Genomic DNA, 22346 nt, shown 5'->3' with positions numbered 1-22346 from the left:
CAAATTACAAATTATACAAAGACCTTAAAAGAAACACACATATTTATTGTTTTAACAGCTTTCTTATTAGAATAATGTAGAATGGTCTTAATGTACTGCTCAAATTCCTTATAGAAAACACGGAAGAGTGTTTTAAGACATTTTGCCATTAGCACAATTAGATTTATGAAGTAAAATCGTTTTTCTTTATCACGGTTAAGGAAACTGAGCAGCACATTCTCCCATAACAAACAAAAGTAATCAAGAATATTAACAAATCTAAAACTGTGAATATCTTTCTATTGTTTTACATATAGACAATGCCAAAATAAATGCGAAACAGTTTCTGGATGCTCAACACAAAAAGTACAATCAATGTTAATGTCCTTTTTGAGTTTCTTAAGGTAATGATTCGCAGGGTAATACTTATGGATCATTCTGAAAGAGACCTCTTTGGCCTTCTTGACAAGCAAGTATTTGTGTGGTAATAACCAGACTTTTTCCCAACAGATATTAGTGACCAATGTATTCCAGTAACTTGTGACATAAGGAATGGATACAATATCCATTTGAAATAAAGCACGTATAGATCTGTTGTTTTGACGGAGCAAGGATACACATATTTTCCCTATTGGAGAGTCAACTACATTTAGCGAGGGTAGGTCAAGGTGAGGTCTGGCTACACCGCTAAATAACATGAGAGTTCCGGATGGAAGCGGAGTCACGTAAATGAGAGGAGAAAGAGCAGCAGCGCGCACGTCGTGACAGCTTTTTATCAATTGTATATGAAGCCTCGCACTTTCAAATCAGTATTTCCACTTCCTCCAGAATATTAATGATGTCATGCTGTTTGCCAATGTGACTGTGTTACTAGCTTCGCTGTTGTTAGTTAACTAGAAATAGTATAAAGTAATTTGGCTATCCAGGTAGCCTAGTGGGTAGAGCATTGGCCCGTTCACTGAAAGGCTGCCAGATCGAATCCCCGAGTTGACAAGGTAAAAATCTGTCGTTCTGCCCTTGGACAAGGCACTAAAACCCACTGTTCCTAGGCCGTTAAGAATTTGGTTTTAACTGACTTGCCTAGTTAAATAAAAATCTAGCAATATGTTGAATAATGTAATTCACCCTCACCAAACTGTAACTAACGTAACCCCCCTCCCTATACGTTTGATGCCAGCTAGCCAAATGTTTAGCTTGCTAGCTAAACGGTTAGCATCGTCGCTAGCACAACAGGCTAGCTAAAGTCCTAACCTTGCTTGCCCTAACATTGGCCTTATTAGCTAGCGGGCTTACCAAACACATCAGACTACAGGTTGGATAGGATGTAACGTTAGGTAGTTAGATTTCAACCCATGCTAGCTCATGTTAGATATATAACAGTAGCATTCAAAGGGCCGACTGTTCTGAAACATTTGTGTAACATCAGTGCAAAAACAATTGAAGGATCCAACGATATTGGTGCTTCATGACGTGTCTGACTACTGCAATATGTTACTGCTTGTCCCAGTGCTAGCTATCAGCAACAAACCCCGCCGAAATCAGCTCCTCATTAGCTACTGACTTTTGTATATATATATATATATATATATATATTTTTTTTTTTACTGGATAACACGCCGAAATCCAAGTACATTTGTACATTAAGTTATACCAGCTCCAGTAAAGAGATAGCGACTCAGTTGACTTGTATGGCATCTTTACTAAACATAACACATTTAACAATTAACACAGCAGGCAAAAACAAGGTTTGAACACTCCCCAAAAATGGCTTCACTCCTGCTCCTCAAGAGGCAAAGACAGTAATTTTCCTGTTGTCAAATGCCTCCACATAGAACATCTCATAATCTCTCTGTAACAGGAATGGTTCCTTGAGGAGAATATTTTCCTCTTCACCCAGGACATCATACAACCGTAGTTCTTTAAGGGTTGTAATGCGGTCTTCCCCGTCCATCCCTATTACACTAGGGAGGGGAACGGTTCCTTTAAATGCTTTGGTGTTCGCACCACCTTGCTGCCTCTAGTGTGTCCCTTAGAAGAACATCTGCTTCCTCGAAGAAAAAGGAAGAATTAATATTAGGAGTAGTGCCTCATTGGGTGACCAAGAACAATTACACCCCACTTTCACAATACCACCATGCCAACAAAAGCCACTTATTACTAAAAGGGGTTTTCAGTGATATCTATAACTACTCAACAAGTCATCACAGCTATTATATATTTCCATACATCAAGCCTTCAGCATTACACACAGACTACATACCCAGTTCACAGCTCCCAGTTCGCCGTGCATTTTGTTTTCAGTATCGTCCAGAAAGAAAACAGATTGTGGTCATTAAATAATTTAACGGAACATCTAGGGAAGTGGGGGGGGTTAAGACTATACCACTCATCATATGACCTGTTGTGTTTTTCTTTCAACCTCTTCTTCAGACCATAGTGAGTGAATGACATACATTCAATATGAAAATATATTCAGGTCAGTCTGGCTACAGTGAAACGAGTGATTTTAAGGATGCAAATGAAGTTCTTATAATGTTCAAGACTTACGGCATGGGAACGTTCTGCAGGAGAACAAGGCACCACCATTGCCTTATTTGCTGCATGTTTTCCTTTGATAAAGAAAGTCACATAATCGGAAGGGGTTCCTAAAAAACAAATCCACTAGTGATGAGAATTTAAAATGTATACATACCTCAGTGAAATTACACCATGCTTCCATTGCAATGTACAGAGTGTACATTAAGAAAGAGTAGCTTGTTAAGTTTGATAGTTATGACAATAGTAAATAATAATACCCCCCCAAGGAATATATTTCTGGGTGTAGAAGACATCCCCCACACAAGAAGTCACATCAGCATCCAGCTATGCAGGAGTTTGATGTATGAATTGTGTATTTAGTCTACAAATTGTAGGAAATAAGTCCCAAAAAGTGTGAAGAATAATAAACAAGAAAAAATATGAGCAATAATAGTGTGCTCTGCATGCTGCAAGCACAGAAATAACGTTTATGTTTTTACAGAAAATAGGACAAATATAATATACTGAATAGCCAGCATCTTACCATCAAAACAAACACCCCACAGTTGTTTGAGAAACCTTGCTTTGGTAGGCCCTGTGGTGTGAACAAGGTACACTTTTCAATAAAGGAATGACAATCAAATGGTACAGTTCAGTGGAATAATTGAAAGTATATCTAACCTTAACATCATCCACACCAGAAGTCCTCCAAGGTCCAGGGGACAATATCAGATTAATGTTTCTGTGAACACACTGTATGTGAAAGTAAAGAAAAAGTACAATTCAACAGCTTTTTATACTCCAGCATGCATAACAGTTTTGAATACAGTTGGAACTGAATTAGCCCAAGTATTTTTCACAACATGTACGGGTGTTGCTGGACCAGAAAATATATGACTGCAAACACCATTTTTTCACATCAAAGCACTCACATGCCAAAAATGTTTCCTTGGACACTGTTTCAAAGCAATCTTCGTAAATGTGTTTTGACATTTTTGTTATTTAACTTCATTGTGAACAATGATGACTTTTCTAGACTTGCCATGTATGTTGGGACCAGTTTGCATCTCATGAGATTTGACGATCATTTTTAAACATTTCAAATTGCAATAGCTCCTTAGTCTTATGACCTACAACCCTCCTACTTTCAGAATATCCACTGAATAGCCTTACATGTAGCACACATTTTTGTTTGTCCATTTTCATCTCACATGATTTTACATTCATTTTAAATATTTTTCAATGTTTCTAATTTCAATAGCTCTCTGGAAATGTGACCTACAACCCTCCAAACTGCTGTCAGAAAATCCACTGACAAGCCATATATATAGAGCACACCATTTTGTTGTCAATTTTTATCTCACACTATTTTACATGAATTTTATTTTTATTTTTCAATTATTCTAATTTCAACAGCTCCTTGATCATGTAACCTACTGACCTGAAACAAAGTTCAGAATGTACACTCAGTGGGCCTACACATTGCACACCCTAGTTTGTTCATTTTCATCTTACACGATTTTAGTATAGCTTACACCCTGGGATTTCTAAAACGTCCCTATGTCAGGAACCATGTGGCCCTGGTAAGCCGAAACAGGCTCAGAGACTAAGTCCCTACTCCAACCTCCACAGTGAGTGCTACCCCCAGCCTCAGAGTCCGGCCGCCCCTGCTCGGACTCTGATTGCCCCCCGTCTTGGAGGAGGCCTCCTCTTGCACCTGGTGACCCCTTGACTTCCGCAGCTAGTCCCAACCTGACTCACAGTCCCACCAGAGGACAGGCCCGGGTGGATGGGCGACCACCACCTATCCCCCTACCTATCCAGAGCCCAATGTCAATGTCTTACGCCTTCTACCCTCCTTGCCTGGGCTCTCTCACACTCTGTGTCTGGCCTCTGGACCTGGCCCTTCTGCGTGCACCTAGTAACCTGGGAATGTGACCTACAACCCTCAAACTGCTGTCAGAATATCCACTGACAAGCCATAAGTAAAGTAGGATGGTGGAGGAAGACGTCTTCCACTCCGACAAAAGCTTGGTTCGAGGGCTGACTTTCATTTGTTCGCAGTGAGTGAGCTGCTCTGCTACGTACGAAACCATGACCCAGAATCAGGTCGGCTACGAGTGATTTAGCACCAGGTTCACCACAAAGGTGCTGTGCGCAGCAGGAGAGGGGCGGGCAACTCATCCGGCCGCACCCCAACCCCGTCACGAATGGTTCTACTCACCTACCAGAAGAGGCAGGCTATCCTGGGTCAGCCGAAGATCTGCGGCGCTACGGTATTGTTACGTTTAGGGTGGATTCTGACTTAAAGGCGTTCAGTCATAATCCCACAGATGGTAGCTTTGCACCATTGGCTCCTAAGCCAAGCACATACACCAAATGTCTGAACCTGCGGTTCCTCTCGTACTGAGCAGGATTACTACAGGTGGGCACACTCCTTTGAATTTCATTAAGTTGACATTCAGTGATCCGTGCCCAATGGGAATCTAAACTTATTCTGTCCATGTTATGGGTCTACAGCAAATTAATGGGCGTGGATGGTACCACTCACATCAGATGTAGGCCTCCCTCCCGGGACAAGCTGGAAATGCCTCTCCCGACTTCGTAGGGCACGAGCCAGATCCATGCAATGCCCTATCACTGCGGGGCCAATGGTTTTAGTCTCCACCTCGAGTCTAGTGAGCGTACAGGAGACTTCCCCACCTACAATGTGCGATGTCCCGCACTCAGGCAAGCCTGAGGCCTGGTAGTGTCAGCTAATGGTAAGGCACATGCCATCTCCACTACATGCGCCAAGGAGCATATTGGAGAGCTCCTACATAGAATGTGTAGAGTCCCACACCTGGCAGTGTTCATAACCGCTAAGCACATTCCATCTCTATTTAGTGCTCCACTGTTAGCGGATCCAGCCAAAGCAAGTGTTTGATTCAAACTTTTGCGGTTTAGAGTTAGCTAAGTATACGGGGGACAGCTGTTGGAGAGACTCCTTCAACCAGGTGACACACAGAGTAGGGGTTGGAAGAGCCTACGGTACTAGGGCTACGGTACTATTTACCATCTTTCATTACCTCCCGTTTTAACCTATCCGAGGTAGTCCCTCTCAGCCGGACCAGGGTTTAGTTTGATCTGAAGGCACCTTTTGCTCCAGTTTATTGCTATATTAGGGCCACCTGCAAGCAGGTGACAATGTATGGTTTGGGGTCTTCCGTATTCGACTTCACATTATTTCGGGAGGCGTGGAACCTTAATGTCCTGGGCTAAGGACTCCTTAATAGAGTCATAGTTACTCCTGCCGTTTACGCACGCTTCACTGAATTTCATCACTTGGGCATTCAGAGCACTGGGCGGAAATCACATCTCGTCAACAACCACCTTGCACCTTCACAATGCTTTGTTTTAATTAAACAGTCGAATTCCCCTGGTCCTCACCAGTTCTAAGTCAGCTGCTAGGCGAACAGGGCCGTAGCTGGGGAGATCCGCGAGAAGGGCCCGGCGCACATACAGAGTCGTCGCCACCAACTCCCCACCGGTCCGCCTTCGGCCCACCGACAGACACCACCCCTACACACCCCCGACACGCACCCCCATGCGAGACCACGAGATGGGCCGCACAACAAACTTGCAACGGGTGGCGAGAGGAGGGCGACGGAGCAACTGCTCCCCCAGCCGCGGCTCCAGCCCCGCTTCGCACCCCAGCCCGAGCGACCCAGCCCTTAGAGCCAATCCTTATCCCGAAGTTACGGATCTGACTTGCCAACGTCCTTTACCTACATTGTTATAACTTGCTAGAGGCTGTTCACCTTGGAGACCTGCTGCGGATATTGGTTCGGCCCGGCATGAGATTTACACCCTTTCCCCCGGATTTTCAAGGGCCAGCAGGAGCTCCCCGTACACTGCAGGAACCGCAATGCTTTCCAGGGCTTGGGCCCCTCTCTCGGGGTGAACCCATTCCAGGGCGCCCTGCCCTTCACAAAGAAAAGAGAACTCTCCCTGGGATCGGTGGCGGTACCGCACTGGACACCTTGCAGGCGCCCATCTCCGCCAGTCCATGGACATTCTGAAAGTAGTTTAAGGTTAGTAGGTCACATGACCAAGGAGCTTTTGAAATTAAAAAGTTAGAAATATTTGTGTAAAAACATATGAGATGAAAATGGACAAACGAAAGGGTATGCAATGTGTAGACCCACTGAGTGTACATTCTGAACTTTGTTTGAGGTCAGTAGGTCACATGACCAAGGAGCTATTGCAATTCGAATGTAAAAAAAAGTTTGTACTTTTTTTACACTCCCTAACTATTTCAACTAGGAATACAAAATCCTGCTTACATTTCCACATGTTTGGTAGCTTTGGAAAGCAAATGAATGTCAAAATCGTGAAAATATGATCTGTGCATTGTGAGCAATTTTTCCAACATCATGACACTTATTTGGAGTCTGTGGCTCAAGTGTTTTGAAAGCACGAATATCCATTGAATATTCAACCTGAAACTAAAAAGCTGGCGACTTAGACTGACCAGTAGCCTAATACTGGAAGAAAGTACAGACAACAACTCAGTAAGGTACCATACATAGCTGGTTACTGTAATTTATCTATCTGACTATGATGTGTTAATCTGATCCCTTAAATTATGTTCTTCAAGAATCAATGGATAGATATACAGTGGGGAGAACAAGTATTTGATACACTGCCGATTTTGCAGGTTTTCCTACTTACAAAGCATGTAGAGGTCTGTAATTTTTACCATAGGTACACTTCAACTGTGAGAGACGGAATCAAAAATCCTGAAAATCACATTGTATGATTTTTAAGTAATTAATTTGCACATGTTAACAAATTAAATATCCTAAAAACAGGACAGGTCAAGGTAAAATGGACAATGTGAAATGGACAATCAGGCTACTCACAACTGCTGTCCAGGAGTTTCACCCAGTGGGCTAATCTGTCATGATCAGTGGTTTGAAGTTAGTATCCATAAACATTTTTTACGAGAAGATCACATCGAAAAATTAAATACTTCTGCATTTCCCGCTGTGTAAACACATTGCAAATAGGCTCAGGATAATTCCTCCTGATAAAGTTGGGGTGCTGATATTCAGATCTTAAATAGCTAAATTGATTAATCACAGGAATCAGGACTAAAAACTCCAATTCAATGGCCTATTTTACGAACGGTGGGCCTATACACCTCAGTATGCACGGACCGACACCGACGTCTTGTTTTTGGTCCTGACTGGACGTTAGGCTTACCACATAGATGGGCATTCCTAAAATCAAATGTCAGGCGACACTGTAGGCCAGGGATGGGCAACTCCAGTCCTCTGGGGCCTGATTGGTGTCACACTTTTTCCCCAGCCCCAGCTAACACATCTGACTCCAATAATCTACTAATCATGATCTTCAGTTTAGAATGCAATTCGTTTCATCAGCTGTGTTAACTAGGGATGGGGGAAAGTGTGACACCACTCTGGCCCATGAGGACTGGTCTTGGCCATATCTCAGTAAACACGGACTGATGCTGACGCCTTTTGGACGCCTTTTTTTTGTGCACTCCTGACCGGCCTTGATTTCCACGTCCGCGGACGTTGGTTTTTGGTCCGGACCAAATCTGAACCAATCAAAGATGTCTATGTTTGGTTCAGATTTTGTAGGATCTGGACCAGCCTTGATTTAAAAAAAAAAGTATTTTCAACACTCGGAAAATACATATTTTCACCATTCATTCAGAATCTAAATTGAACCTTACTGCAACGTATGGGAAAATTCTTATTTTAGACGTATTTTCAACATAATTTTGCTTACTGGGACTATTCTTGTAGGGGCGGCAGAACGGTCAAGACGACCTTGTCAACCACTTCAGGTGTCAACTGCCTGTCTCTGAAACCTAAAAAAAAGCCATGCCTTGCCCACACCAAGGTAGTGACAAGGGAGAGCGAGGCAAACGCACCATTCAAAGTCCAGGTGGGGAACTGATGGCAGACCATGCCAGGGCTGCCCACAACAGAGAACAAGAAACATAGGCCTATCTTAAAATACTTAAAATATCTTAAAAGGTTGGCAAACCTTGAAAAGGTGTACTTTGTCCTCAAAGCGATGTTCACCAAGGTGACATTCTGGTGAAATTTACCCTACTTCTGTTCATTTTTATGTCTGCATATGATCAGTCTATCATCTATCTACAGTATAAGTGCATAATATCCTACTAAAGCAAATTTGATGGGTAGCCATGCTGGGACTCCCTGTGACAAACAGTCCAGCACTGTTTGGACAAACAGTCCAGGGGTGTCAAACTCAATTCCTGGAGAGACACTTTCCTTTCAATTCGTATTTAATTAAAATCTATAAAACCAGATGAGAGGGGTTCCAAACAAATAAACCAACACACTCCTCTCTCCAGGAATTGTGTTTGAGACCCCTGCCTTAGTCCTTACATCAAGAGGTCTGAGCATAACAATACATTTGAAATGCCGGAATCCAAAAATAATTTGGACTTGCAAAAATAATATGGTCGCTGGGATAGGTTTATTTTGATTGCAGATTTTATGAAGAAACAAAAAGTTTTAAAGTCCCAATGAGGAGGTGAGCCGGGTGACATGGCAAAGTTGTCTCAAAACAAGGTGAAATGTGTCAAGCACGTGGAGTGATGATTACAACACATGCAAAGTGTTTGCTCTTGATAAAAACACATATATAATTTATCTGCCTTAAACAAGTTTGAAAATTGTAAAGCGTATTTATGGAAAATACATGCTGTATGTTTCTGAACTATGTACCATGCTGCCTTGTTGACAATATGACATGGTGGCGCAGATTAAAGTTCATAGGAATTTAATCCAGACAGTCTGTGTATATAAAACACATGAAATCATGTTTTTTTTTACTGCACTGGGCCTTTAACCTTCTATTTTTCAGTGGTGGAAAAATGTAATAGATGTAAATGTAATTGCTAAAATATACTTAAAGATGCACAATATAGAAATCGAACCGCCATTTCCTGGTTGCTAAATTTCGAATTGTCTAATTTCAGTTTATGTAACAAAACAAGCATTCACTGTATAGAGCAGAGTTTCCCAAACTTTGTCCTGGGCCCCCCCTGGGTGCACATTTTGGTTTTTGCCCTAGCACTACACAGCTGATTCAAATAACCAACTCATCATCAAACTTTGATTATTTGAATCAGCTCTGTAGTGCTAGGGCAAAAACCAAAATGTGCACCCAGGTGAGGACCCCAGGACCGAGTTTTGGAAACCCTGGTGTGGAGAACTGCTGTGAAATATATTTTCCAGAACCAGAAATATTGTATATTCAGCTGTTTAAAGCTTGTGTACAAAACCGAAAGTAAAAGATGGAAAAACAAAACTTCAGAACCAGGAAGCATAGAAACCTATCTGGGCTAGCTAAAGACAACGTCATACAATTGCATGTGGCTAGTAGTATTACAGAATATTATTATTTTTAAATCTGAGGGAGCACCTGTGCCCCCCTATGGGCATGACGCCTCTGATTCCTGTAAATCCCAGTTGAGTTGACACCTATGGCCCTTCTCTTCTGAACGCCCATTCCTCCAACTCCTACACATGACTGCCCTCTGCTGGTATACTATAGTTATTTTGGATATCCACATGAGCAATTTTGGAGCGTGGTTAATATGCTCGTAATTACAAGACTGATTAGAGCTGGTATAGTGAAACAGAATGTAAGCTTGTGAGACTTCCGGATGGTTCTATGAGGTTATCCTCTGCCTTTTTTCTTTTGTTATAGAATAATAGATATAGCCTACAATACAGATAAAATAACAAGATTATAAAGTAAAGTTGCCTGGCCTACATTGTATCATGATCTATGTCTTCTTACATACTAAAAAACCTACTCAAAATGGCCATACAGTGAATTCAAGTCTTAGCTATCATGCACCAGAACAAGAAGTATACAACAATAAACTAAACATTTCTTGCACCTTTTCTGAACCTAGATTATGACTTATAAGATATTGAAATAAATTACATTTTTGGTTTCATATCCTGAAACATTTGTGGCTAGAACAACCCCTTCAGGTAAGTACTGCATCAGCTGATCAGCTGCCTCATGCCATCATTCAGTGCCTATGGAACCAAGAGCAGGTGTCCTTTTGGCTAAACAGCCAACTGTCTGTTCAGACCACAGTGTGTGTTTCCTTATGGCCCTTGGTTGTTACGTTTTTCAATACTTGCACAGTTGTTACCACATGACAGTTTTTGACTTAGTAATCTAATATCAACCTCCCTGCACTACTTTGCAACTACCAGACTATGTAATGCAATTGTATCCCTGAAAGCTTCACATTGACTTTCAACCACACAAAGGCTACTTGACAGATAAGCCTACATTAAACCCTATCAACACACACACACACACACACAGCTGTAGGTCCAGTGGCCATTCCCCAGAGCCCTCCCAAGTAGGCCTCACACTGTGAAATGTAAACAGTAAACAGGACAGAGCTTCCTGTGTGTGTGTGTGTGTGTGTGTGTGTGTGTGTGTGTGTGTGTGTGTGTGTGTGTGTGTGTGTGTGTGTGTGTGTGTGTGTGTGTGTGTGTGTGTGTGTGTGTGTGTGTGTGTGTGTGTGTGTGTGTGTGTGTGTGTGTGTGTGTGTGTGTGTGTGTGTGTGTGTGTGAGTGAGTGGGCCCATGCAGAGCCTGCTAGCCCAGCTGTCGCTGCCATAACCCAGGACTTGAGAGGCTGAGCAAGCTCTGCAAGACACATGCTGTAGGGCCACTGTGTGCTATCACCTCCTCCTCCCAGGCCTTCTACCCAGCCCCAAGCTTCCTTCCTTCCCTTTGTTCAGACTTCAGGGCAGACATCGTCAAGCTGAGCACACAAACACATGCATATGAACGTGTGCTCTCATCTTTATTAGGCCCCCTCGGCCAACGCATATCACATTTACTACGTCTCTTTACCTAATAACATTTCACTTTCATTTGTGGTCTGGCTCCCCTTCTACATCCAAATACCAGACGAGGATTAAACAGATCTGGAGGCTGGCGCTAAAGCTACAGTGGGGCAAAAAAGTATTTAGTCAGCCACCAATTGTGCAAGTTCTACCACTTAAAAATATGAGAGAGGCCTGTAATTTTCATCATAGGTACACTTAAAGTATGACAGACAAAATTAGAGAAACAAATCCAGAAAATCACATTGTAGGATTTTTAATGAATTTATTTGCAAATGATGGTGGAAAATAAGTATTTGGTCACCTAAAAACAAGCAAGATTTCTGGCTCTCACAGACCTGTAACTTCTTCTTTAAGAGGCTCCTCTGTCCTCCACTCTTTACCTGTATTAATGGCACCTGTTTGAACTTGTTATCTGTATAAAAGACACCTGTCCACAACCTCAAACAGTCACACTCCAAACTCCACTATGGCCAAGACCAAAGAGCTGTCAAAGGACACCAGAAACAAAATTGTAGACCTGCACCAGGCTGGGAAGACTTAATCTGCAATAGGTAAGCAGTTTGGTTTGAAGAAATCAACTGTGGGAGCAATTATTAGGAAATGGAAGATATACAAGACCACTGATAATCTCCCTCGATCTGGGGCTCCACGCAAGATCTCACCCCGTGGGGTCAAAATGATCTAGGGACCTAGTGAATGACCTGCAGAGAGCTGGGACCAAAGTAACAAAGCCTACCATCAGTAACACACTACGCCGCCAGGGACTCAAATCCTGCAGTGCCAGACGTGTCCCCCTGCTTAAGCCAGTACATGTCCAGGCCCGTCTGAAGTTTGCTAGAGAGCATTTGGATGATCCAGAAGAAGATTGGGAAAATGTCATATGGTCAGATCAGTTTTTGGTAAAAACTCAACTCGTCGTGTTTGGAGGACAAATAATGCTGAGTTGCATCCAAAGAACACCATACCTACTGTGAAGCATGGGGGTGGAAACATCATGCTTTGGGGCTGTTTTTCTGCAAAGGGACCAGGACGGCTGATTTCCCACCGAAATTCCAGTTGTGAGAGGTAGTGTTTTGAGGGGTGGTGAGAAACTTAAGAGGACATGTAAAGGAAAGAATGAATGGGGCCATGTATCGTGAGATTTTGAGTGAAAACCTCCTTCCATCACCAAGGGCATGAAACGTGGCTGGGTCTTTCAGCATGACAATGATCCCAAACACACCACCCGGGCAATGAAGGAGTGGCTTCGTAAGAAGCATTTCAAGGTCCTGGAGTGGCCTAGCCAGTCTCCAGATCTCAACCCCATAGAACATCTTTGGAGGGAGTTGAAAGTCCATGTTGCCCAGCAACAACCCTAAAACATCACTGCTCTAGAGGAGATCTGCATGGAGGAATGGGCCAAAATACCAGCAACAGTGTGTGAAAACCTTGTGAAAACTTACAGAAAACGTTTGACCTCTGTCATTGCCAACAAAGGATATATAGCAAAGTATTGAGATAAACTTTTGTTATTGACCAAATACTTATTTTCCACCATCATTTGCATATAAATTCATTAAAAATCCTACAATGTGATTTTCTGGATTTTTTTTCATCCCATTTTGTCTGTCATGGTTGAAGTGTACCTATGATGAAAATTACAGGCCTCTCTCATCTTTTTAAGTGGGAGAACATGCACAATTGGTGGCTGACTAAATACTTTTTTGCCCCACTGTAAATACACAAACTGCTACTTATCTTGATTTGATCTTTATTTAACTAGGCAAGTCAGTTAAGAACAAACTCTTATTTACAATGACGGCCTCCCCCTGATGACGCTGGGCCAATTGTACGCAGCCCTATGGGTCTTCTTTTCTTGGCCAGTTGTGATACAGCCTGGAATTGAACCAGGGTCTGTAGTGATGCCTCTAGCATTTAGATGCAGTACCTTAGACCGCTGTGCCACTCAGGAACCCCTAAACCTATCATGGAGGTGGCTGTTAGAAGGTACTGATAACATGGAGGTGGTTGTTGGAAGGTACTGATACAAAGGACAAGTGCAACATTTGAAATACATGTCTCATAAATGTGTTATAACCTGTCTTTGAAAAGGTAAAACAGTAGTTTTAAATATAGTTCTCAAATAAAACACTTTCCCCTTGAATTACTTTAAAGCTCTTTCGTTTGTATTTACTGTCATGTAAAACTTAATTTGATCATTGCATATGTATTTTGTACAACTACATTTGACCGAGGAGGGGATTTCAAAATGTTACCGGGATTGACTCTTAAACTTGGTACCCACCATGAATGTGTTGTCTTGTCTTAACAGTTCCATCACTCATTCCAGAAGTATTTCATTCTGCTAACCACCAATCAGCCCTGATAGGTAGACAGCAGATGCTGGCAGTGATGAAGACTGTTCAAAGCGTGAAGTCATAGTCAAACATGTTCCTTGTCGGAGTAATGGTTTGTGTGTTTCAACTGCATACTCACATTTCTTGCATCCATGGAGTGAAAACATGTCTGAACAGGTTCTTTTGTTTCTGAACGCTACACTCCCCCAAAAAAGTCCCATGTAAAACACACAGACTCCCACCGAAATTCCAGTTGTGAGAGGTAGTGTTTTGAGGGGTGGTGAGAAACTTAAGAGGACATTGTAAGACAAAAAAAGCTCCTCTCATTCTTAGAGAATACATTGGGCTCTTATTGACAGGTAAGCGACACCCCTCTATACTCCAGATGGAAATCTGGAGGTACTTATCCATGGACCTAGCCCCTATTTGTTTGACCGGAGCAAGTGACTTGTGATAAGGGGTTTCTGGTATCTAGTGCTTTATACACTTTGTGTGTAGTTTGGTCAGAGAATATTGTGTCCTTCAGTTTACCCACACACACGCAATCTGTTTTAAGGATTCCTTAAGTGGTTAAAAGACCCAATGCAGCTGTTGTTTTTATATCAATATCACATCCTTTTTTGGGTAACAATTAAGTACCTTACTGGAATATATTTCCATTTAAATAGGCAAAAATGTATTTTTAGCAAATGGTCTTGAGTGGGGAGGGAAATTTTTAAAACTAGCTGTTATTGGCTGAGAGGTTTGTAACTCTCTTTGTTATTGGTCTATTAACCAATTTACCACATGCAAAGTCACAGTAGAAAGACAAAACTCCCTTCCATGCAAATTTGCTGATTTGAAGGTGTAGATTGTATTTTCAACCAGCTACTACCAGGAACATGGCCGTAATGAGGACACCGAGGTCCGGACCTCAGTAATAATAATTGTAAAAAAAAAAATACATATATATTGTGTACACAATAAAGAAAATCAATTCCGCGTTATCATTTAAATATTGCTCCCAGTGCTGACCACAGCAGAATAACGCTCAATATTCGTAATCTGACTGAGTTATAATCACGCCTCACTCTTTACAACTGAATGGATTCATGAACAGTGGTTTGTTTGTTAAATTGGCCTCACGGATTTGCCTTTTTAACAACACATTCACCACTCTCAAACGGCTAACCCTGCCCCGAGACGTGAAACGAACTAACCCAGCTCGCAGTCGACTCAGTCGAGTGTGTTTGCGAGATGCCGGACTAAAGGCCATTTTAAACCGTCTACAGACATCCCCCAAACGAACAAAAACTCTCGGAGAATGAATGCACATCTGGTAAATAGTCGCTTATATATATATATATATATGTCAGTCAGGTGGCTAGCTGCCGGCAGATAATTATATTGCAATAACGTTGAAGGGCTTTGGCTAGTATTACTTAGCCAGCTAGACGGATGAAGTAAGAAGCAAAACGGAGCCTAACGCAGTAGGAGCAAAAAATAATAACGTTGGAGAGTAAGCAACCGAGACAGACATTGATGTGGCGCTCAGTGGTGAGGCTGAAACAGGCTGCAATAGAGCCACACAGTGGAGGTGTCATAATACCCATACAACCTAGCGTTCAAACAGGGATATGGTTCCAATCGTTTTTCCACCATTCATGTTTTCCATAGGGGATTTTAGAAACACATAAATTAAGGACTGTGATTTGTGTTTGTAGATCTATTGAGGTAAATTCACATACGGCAGCCAAGGTGATAATGGCTGAGTCATTTTTGCTATTCTCCAAATAGCATTAAATAATATATATATATATATTTTGAGGGGAAATTGAAGCTCATTTACTGCATCCGGACCTCACTAAAACTCAAATCCTGGTTAAAAACACTGATAAAAATAGAAACTTTTACATTTTTAGTTTCATCAGCTGTTGTACAATATGATAGAACACATAAGAAAACAGGATTTCGACTGCGCTAGGCCTTTAAACAATGACTAAAGAGAATCCAGCAACCAGCACAAACTCTAAATAGAAACCACTTACAGAGGCAGGGGCTTAAATGCAATGTTTCATCACACTGGCAAACCTTCATCATTGACTAGCTATGTGTCTGGGCGCCCTAACCGTGAGAACCGTGAAAAACAGTAGGCACATTCATTTGGGCATTACACACAATCCAGAGTGGCTTCACAATAGTGCTCCACCTCTCTGTTTGCTGATAGCATGAGAGGTGTAAGAAAAGAAGGGGGTGGGAGAGGCTGAATGACATGGTGTTGATGCTGCCGCTGTTCACTGACCCTCGAAATGCGGGCCCAGCCCCCAGTGTGAAGTACTTTTGTGTTGGCAGATCCCAAAGAAGCATGGAACCAGTGGAGAGGGGGGTAGGATGGGTACCGGCCGGGGGAGGGAGAGGTTGGGGTTCAACACTCTTCTGTGGCCAGCCATCCACTCTCAACCAGGACGCATGCTCCTAAGGAGGATTAAGAAGAATGTATTATAATGGCATATGCACACTGTAATGCATTTGCATACTTCCAGAGGGTGTTAACCTTTGACATCTCTCTAGCACCACTGACAACACAAACCACCTCACTCAGTATCTCAGCATTTCCATACTTGAAACATTTAGAAATAGATGGTGCGTCTCCATTTAAATATCTTCTGCCAGTAAAATGATGTCACACAGACACCTAAAAACTATTTTGCAAAAACCTACGGTGTCGAATAAAACTGAAGTGGTTGAAGAGTTTCCATTACCCATTTGGGCAAATTGGGCATTAATAAATAGGCGACAGCCTATATGCCCTCCCACCTAATTGTTTCATGTCTCGGGTAGCCCGTGGAAGCCAGCATTGATAAAATGCAATAATTGACTAATATTTGCCATATTCTAATCATTCGCATGTGCCAACATATTGCCACAGTCTGTGCCATGGTGAAACATTCACTAATATAGATCTGAAATAATTGGATGGTGGAACTTGCCAGGCAACCAGAAAAGCAAGGTGAAGCAATTCAGGCATTTTTGAAAGTCAGCAAATAAACATTATTTTTAAAGTTTAAAATTGAATTTAGCAAGCAGTAGGCATTTAGAATTGAAAGGGGAGTGGAGTTTCATAGTTACGTGATGACATCATGTGCCCCCCCCCCCACCTTCAAATTATCAGTCATAATTGATTTGAAAAACACTGTTCCATCATCATTTGTCGCAATGAAGAACATTTGACAAAGGAAAAATCCACCCCTGTCAAACAGATAGAAATGTTGCAGATCTTTAGAAAATATCTCCTATATGCGCCGTTTCCAATACACATCGCAATGAAACATTTTGTGACATTGCGTTTGTCTAATAAACCCGGGTCAATGGAAACCTGCCTAGTAATGATATATAGGCTCTTATTCTTTCTAAATGTTCTATCACGTGACCTCAACAGGACCTCCATGTGTGTTTATGGTGCGTCGTAACGGGGATGAATCATGTTATATATGCATTCTGGTGTAATGACTGACAGTCTGAGTCCTTCAAGCACAGTTCAAAAGGCACCATTATCGTCCAATTAGCATTTCACTTGTTAATACATTTTCCCCCAACAATGTTTATTCCGCCTGTTGTGTGATTAATGTCCATGTATGGTAACATATCTGTTTTCTTCAGTTGATTTTTCCATGTCTTTGTGAGGATGGCCGTCTGTCTTTGGCTCTCAGCTCAAGCGTCTCTCCTGTCCAAGTACACGCAACGCCACAAAGAGGACTTGACTCTGAAATTCTTTCAGATAAGAGTTGCTAGGTGATGCCATTATTCATGCCTTTTTTTGTGTCCCTATATTCATACCCAAATTCTGAGGTTCTTTATGAAGACTCTCATTAGTAGTCATATATTCATACCAGTACCCCCCCCCCCACACACACACACACACTTGACCCCTCCCTCTCCTAGCGTGGGAAAGATGGATTGTTGAAGATGCTTCCAGCTATTTGTAAGTCTGTCCTCCAGCTTGCTCATTTTTCTGAATTATAACACATGCCAATAATATCATAAGTAAAAACCAGTGGTTTCTGGACTCTCATGTTCTCTCTTACTGCACTAATAGTAGGTGAGAAGACAAGTTGTCATGCTATTTATTACTATTGATAAGAATATAAGATTCAATGAAAATTATATCAACATTATTCTGAGGCAGAATAGTCTCTGTGTGTGTGTGTGTGTATGCATGTGCGGTGTATTCTTGAAGGAAATGTACAAATAGACAGCACAATATTATTAATTTCATAAAAAAGCGAAATGCTCGGGGACACTGACCCAACTCCAGCCACTTTAATAATGGGAATTGATGGGAAATTATGTAAATATATCACTAGCCACTTTAAACAATGCTACCTTATATAATGTTACTTACCCTACATTATTCATCTCATATGCATATGTATATACTGTACTCTACATCATCGACTGCATCCTTATGTGTATCACTAGCCACTTTAACTATGCCACTTTGTTTACTTTGTCTATACTCATCTCATATGAAATGTACAAATCTAGACACCATCACTCATTCATATATCCTTATGTACATTCCTTATCCCCTTACACTGTGTATAAGACAGTAGTTTTGGAATTGTTAGTTAGATTACTTGTTGGTTATCACTGCATTGTCGGAACTAGAAGCACAAGCATTTCGCTACACTCGCATTAACATCTGCTAACCATGTGTATGTGACAAATAAAATTTGATTTGATTTGGTACAGTCATTTCACTGAATACACATCCGCTAAACACAGGTAGTTCAGAGTCTAATGAGATGACCCCACCCTTCGGCATACCATATATGGATTGGGTCCACATTCCCAAAGGCGGAGCTCATGACGCCACCTGTTTCTCAATGGGACGTTCGGCTGTAACAAGGGCAGTAGACGGTAGCGCTCACAGAAGTTCGGCGATATTACGAGATCCGCACACAGAGCGCACACAAAGTTAAAGAAATGGATTTCCGTCGTATACATTGTTGTTCTTTGTTTTTGTATGTATTTATTAACCACGTGTTTATTACTCTTCAATCGAAAGAACGTAAGTGCTACATTTTTCGTCTTAAAATGTGTATGTAAAGAGCTTTGCTTTGTGGCACCACATGATTGTGAGGTTTGATGAGTTGGGGGATTGGGCTGTGACATGGCACTCTTGTAATATTATTGTATATGTTTTGTATATTACAGTGCTAATACAATGTTAACTTTAAGCTTTTCTCATCCCAATAGTTTTTATTTCAATTTCAGTACGTTATTATTCCTATGATAACTTGTCAATGTGGGGAAGGACCCCTCTAACAATTCCATAGGCTATTGAAAAATATTTAATGTACTGTTTGTTGAACATGGTGAAATGATGAAGATGGTTGTAAGTTGTCTAGAAATGGTCTAAGAATTAGCCTTTGTTGAGTTAAAGAAAGCCAGTAAATTGTACACAGCCAAATCAGAAGTGTGAAAGTAATTCGCTGTTAGTGTTGATTTGAACACTTTTGCAGTGTGTATATGCATCCACTTTCAACAAAGTGATGTTCACACTTTCAAAAGTGTTAAAATGTTTACATTTAGACAGTGTTTCTGTAACCCTATACAGAGTAGAACATTAAGACTGGCTGCATGAAATTCACAATGCACTGGAATGAAATATTAAGGATTTTACAATACACTGGAGTGAACTAATTAGTATTTCACTCTACTCTGGAGTGCAATATAATGAAATGGAGTATTGAGTAAAGACACATTTGTAGAGTTTACCACCCATGACTGTATTTGTTAGTGACACGGGCATGGTTGTTCTTTTAAAAGGCCTATGGTTTTCAACAAATGATTTCCTAGGTGTATGCTATCATTCAAATTAAACTCTGACAATATACATGATGTATATCATACATACACCTTACTTTACTGGCCTAGTTTTATCCTATAACTCAGTGGTGTTAGGAAACTCCTGGTTTACAGGCCATATCAGCCTGCAAGTCACATTATGCTAGCTTGCAAAGTGATGTGTAATTCCTGTTGGAATCCAGACATAATTAGGATATTCAAAAGTTGTCATTTTTATTCACCTGCATTCAGAATGACTGTCAGGATAATGGAAATTGATAAAGGAGACTACCTAAACGATTTAAACTGGAACAACCATATCAGTAACGAGTGCAATAAATCAAACTAACTGATATATTTGCCTTTGTGTTGTATAAAATTAATAAGTCAATCAATGTACATGCAAAAACACAGACATTAAAAACAATCCTAAAAAATCTACTCGCAGTAGAGCATGCTGGGAAATGACACTGATGGGTGTGGTTTTGATGGGACTGTTTTACTCTCCACAGTGTAAGACAATAACTCTGGTTATTAACACCGACACCAGGGTTATCTTTAGACCACTGAGTGTTAATTTCACTCTTACAGAGTGAATTTAACTATTGAATCAACACTAGAAATGTAACATTAAAAAATCAACACTGGCTAATTTACTGTGTAAACTAACTTGGCTACTTCAAACATGCAGTAGTGATCATTCTCAGTATTCTTCACTTATAAAACTAGGTAATATTGCTATTTGATCAGGTTTCAAGGAAGGAATATTACTCCACATGGTTATTACTTATAAGAAGCTTTTAGTTTCAATATTGGAGTGGACAGGGTCTTGTACTGACGAAAGAGGGGATAGGAGTGTAGGCTGTGTCGGACTTCCGTTGGTTCTTAGGGATGATCCCAACTATTTTCACTCCCTTTTTCATGCTTTTTACCTTCCCACGCTTTTCTCAGCTTTCTTCATCCAAACATATAGTAATTAATAGTTGCCGGTTTATTTAATCAGGTTTGCCATGCCAGGGCATGTCCTCTTCAATGCAGTGGGTGGCATGATATTGGGCCTATTCGGTTAATCTAGTTCTGGGTATTTCTACTGTAATAATTGTTGGCTCAGAGAATCAAAGTAACTTTGATAAACCAGTTGAAGAGTAGTATTACTTGTCCATTGCTAATTACATTGCTAACTACACGTGTTCAATTGCTTATGAACACCATATGTCCTCATATGAATTCAGAATGTTTTCTAATAGGGCTCTCTATTTGTCTTTCTGTAGAGGTGCTGCTGGATATGAAGGCTTCTGGGGGAGAGTTGGGCTGGTTGCCCTGGCCACATGAAGAAGGGGTGAGTAGTTATATCTTGAAGTGAGGAATTATAAGGATTTCCGTAGTCTAACCAGATGGTCGATTAGGACTCAAAAAATTACATTGATCGTAAGGTGTATTTCCCCTACTTACTACCCAATGGTGGTTAACATAGGATAGATGTCACACAATGTTGATTCCAAGCCACATGTTTAAGTAGCATGTTTTAAAAGGGTCATAAGTTCTGCTCCCCAGAGGAGTAGAATGCCAGCTATTTTCTTCACTCTCATTCCTTCAGAATAGTTTTCTGGGAAAGATGGAATGAGTGGCAGCTCGCAAAGTCAGCCACTACTGGTTTTAAAGCAACCCTTTAATAATACAACCATGAATGTCATATAAATTCCAGGGTAAGAGACGCATCTGAATTCACAGGACAGAAGTCACTTTTCTTGCATAGAACCAACAAGTTATAATTCCTACAGTACTCCACAAAAAAAACATTATTTTATTTGATATAAAGTGGTGATATGAATGTGGGAGGCTCCCGCCAGTCACTGTGGAACATAAGACTAGGGGAATAAGAAAGGAAGGCAGATGGGTTGTGTGGGAGAAAGGCATCCCTCTATCTATAGTTGTGTGGTTGACTGTCTAAAAAAAGCAACAGGACGTGGCCAGTGGCAGTGTGCTGACTGCTTTTCTTTTGTGACCATGAGGTTTACAGATCGTCCAATGCATTCTATTGGATCCCCCCTCCCCTCTCTGTTTTATGATGTTTCACCCATTCTCACCAAACCTCCTCAAACTTTTGAAGCACATTTCAATTTGACTTTGGAGTGGAAGTGTTAAGAATGCACATTGTCCTTGTCTTTGATCTATATCTATCGTCTCTTCCTTCGCACACACACTTAAGTTTCTCCTACTGTTGTCCCAAGTCCACGAAACAGACTTGGAATAAAGCACTCACTGTGCATGGTCCAATGAAGTATGCCTTGGTGGCAGCCATCTGAGGTGTTAAAATAATTCAGGATGGCTATTCTTTTAAAGCTCTGTGCTTAATTAATGGATGCCTTTAAATACTGCTACCAGGCAAGCATTTCCTTATTTTCTCTCTCTTAAAACAGACTTAATTGTAGCCAATATTGCTGCCATGTCTTTTCCATGAGCCTATAAAAAAACAAACAGTTTAACTGCCTTAATGCTTGGTATTCCACAAGAGTTTTGGTTTTAGTGTTATGTCTGTCTCACACAGCCACTCACATCTGCTTGTGGAAGCCACACACGTCGTTTAGCACGGCACAAGTCCAGATCAAATCCTTCCCTGGCATGTGGAAAAAAGTAGCAGGAAATTAAGCTTGAGCATTTTATAGGCTTCTCAGCAGGCAAACAGTTGTTTCATGAATAAAACAGCAAACTGATCCTTGACGAGAACAGAACCCCCTTGACGTTTTTCGCAT

General features: G+C 41.2%; 1 protein-coding gene across 3 annotated transcripts in view; it reads left to right on the top strand.

Moving 5' to 3' along the window:
* The first annotated feature begins 433 nt into the window (after positions 1 to 433).
* The window catches only part of LOC118399999 (ephrin type-A receptor 2-like), a 33880-nt gene continuing 11967 nt past the window's right edge, over positions 434 to 22346 (top strand). For 2 of the 3 annotated variants that reach the window (XM_035796318.2, XM_035796316.2), the window contains exons 1-2: positions 18649 to 18814; positions 20865 to 20932. In XM_035796318.2, the coding sequence (XP_035652211.2) occupies positions 18730 to 18814; positions 20865 to 20932 (153 nt within the window). In that variant the 5' untranslated portion in view covers positions 18649 to 18729. Of the gene's footprint in view, positions 975 to 18648; positions 18815 to 20864; positions 20933 to 22346 lie in introns of those variants that run through there. The other variant, XM_035796319.2, reaches the window with a different exon arrangement.

This window comes from Oncorhynchus keta, chromosome 21, assembly GCF_023373465.1.
Source record: "Oncorhynchus keta strain PuntledgeMale-10-30-2019 chromosome 21, Oket_V2, whole genome shotgun sequence".
NCBI classification, from domain to species: Eukaryota; Metazoa; Chordata; class Actinopteri; order Salmoniformes; family Salmonidae; genus Oncorhynchus; species Oncorhynchus keta.
This window is presented reverse-complemented; position numbering and strand designations above follow the sequence as displayed.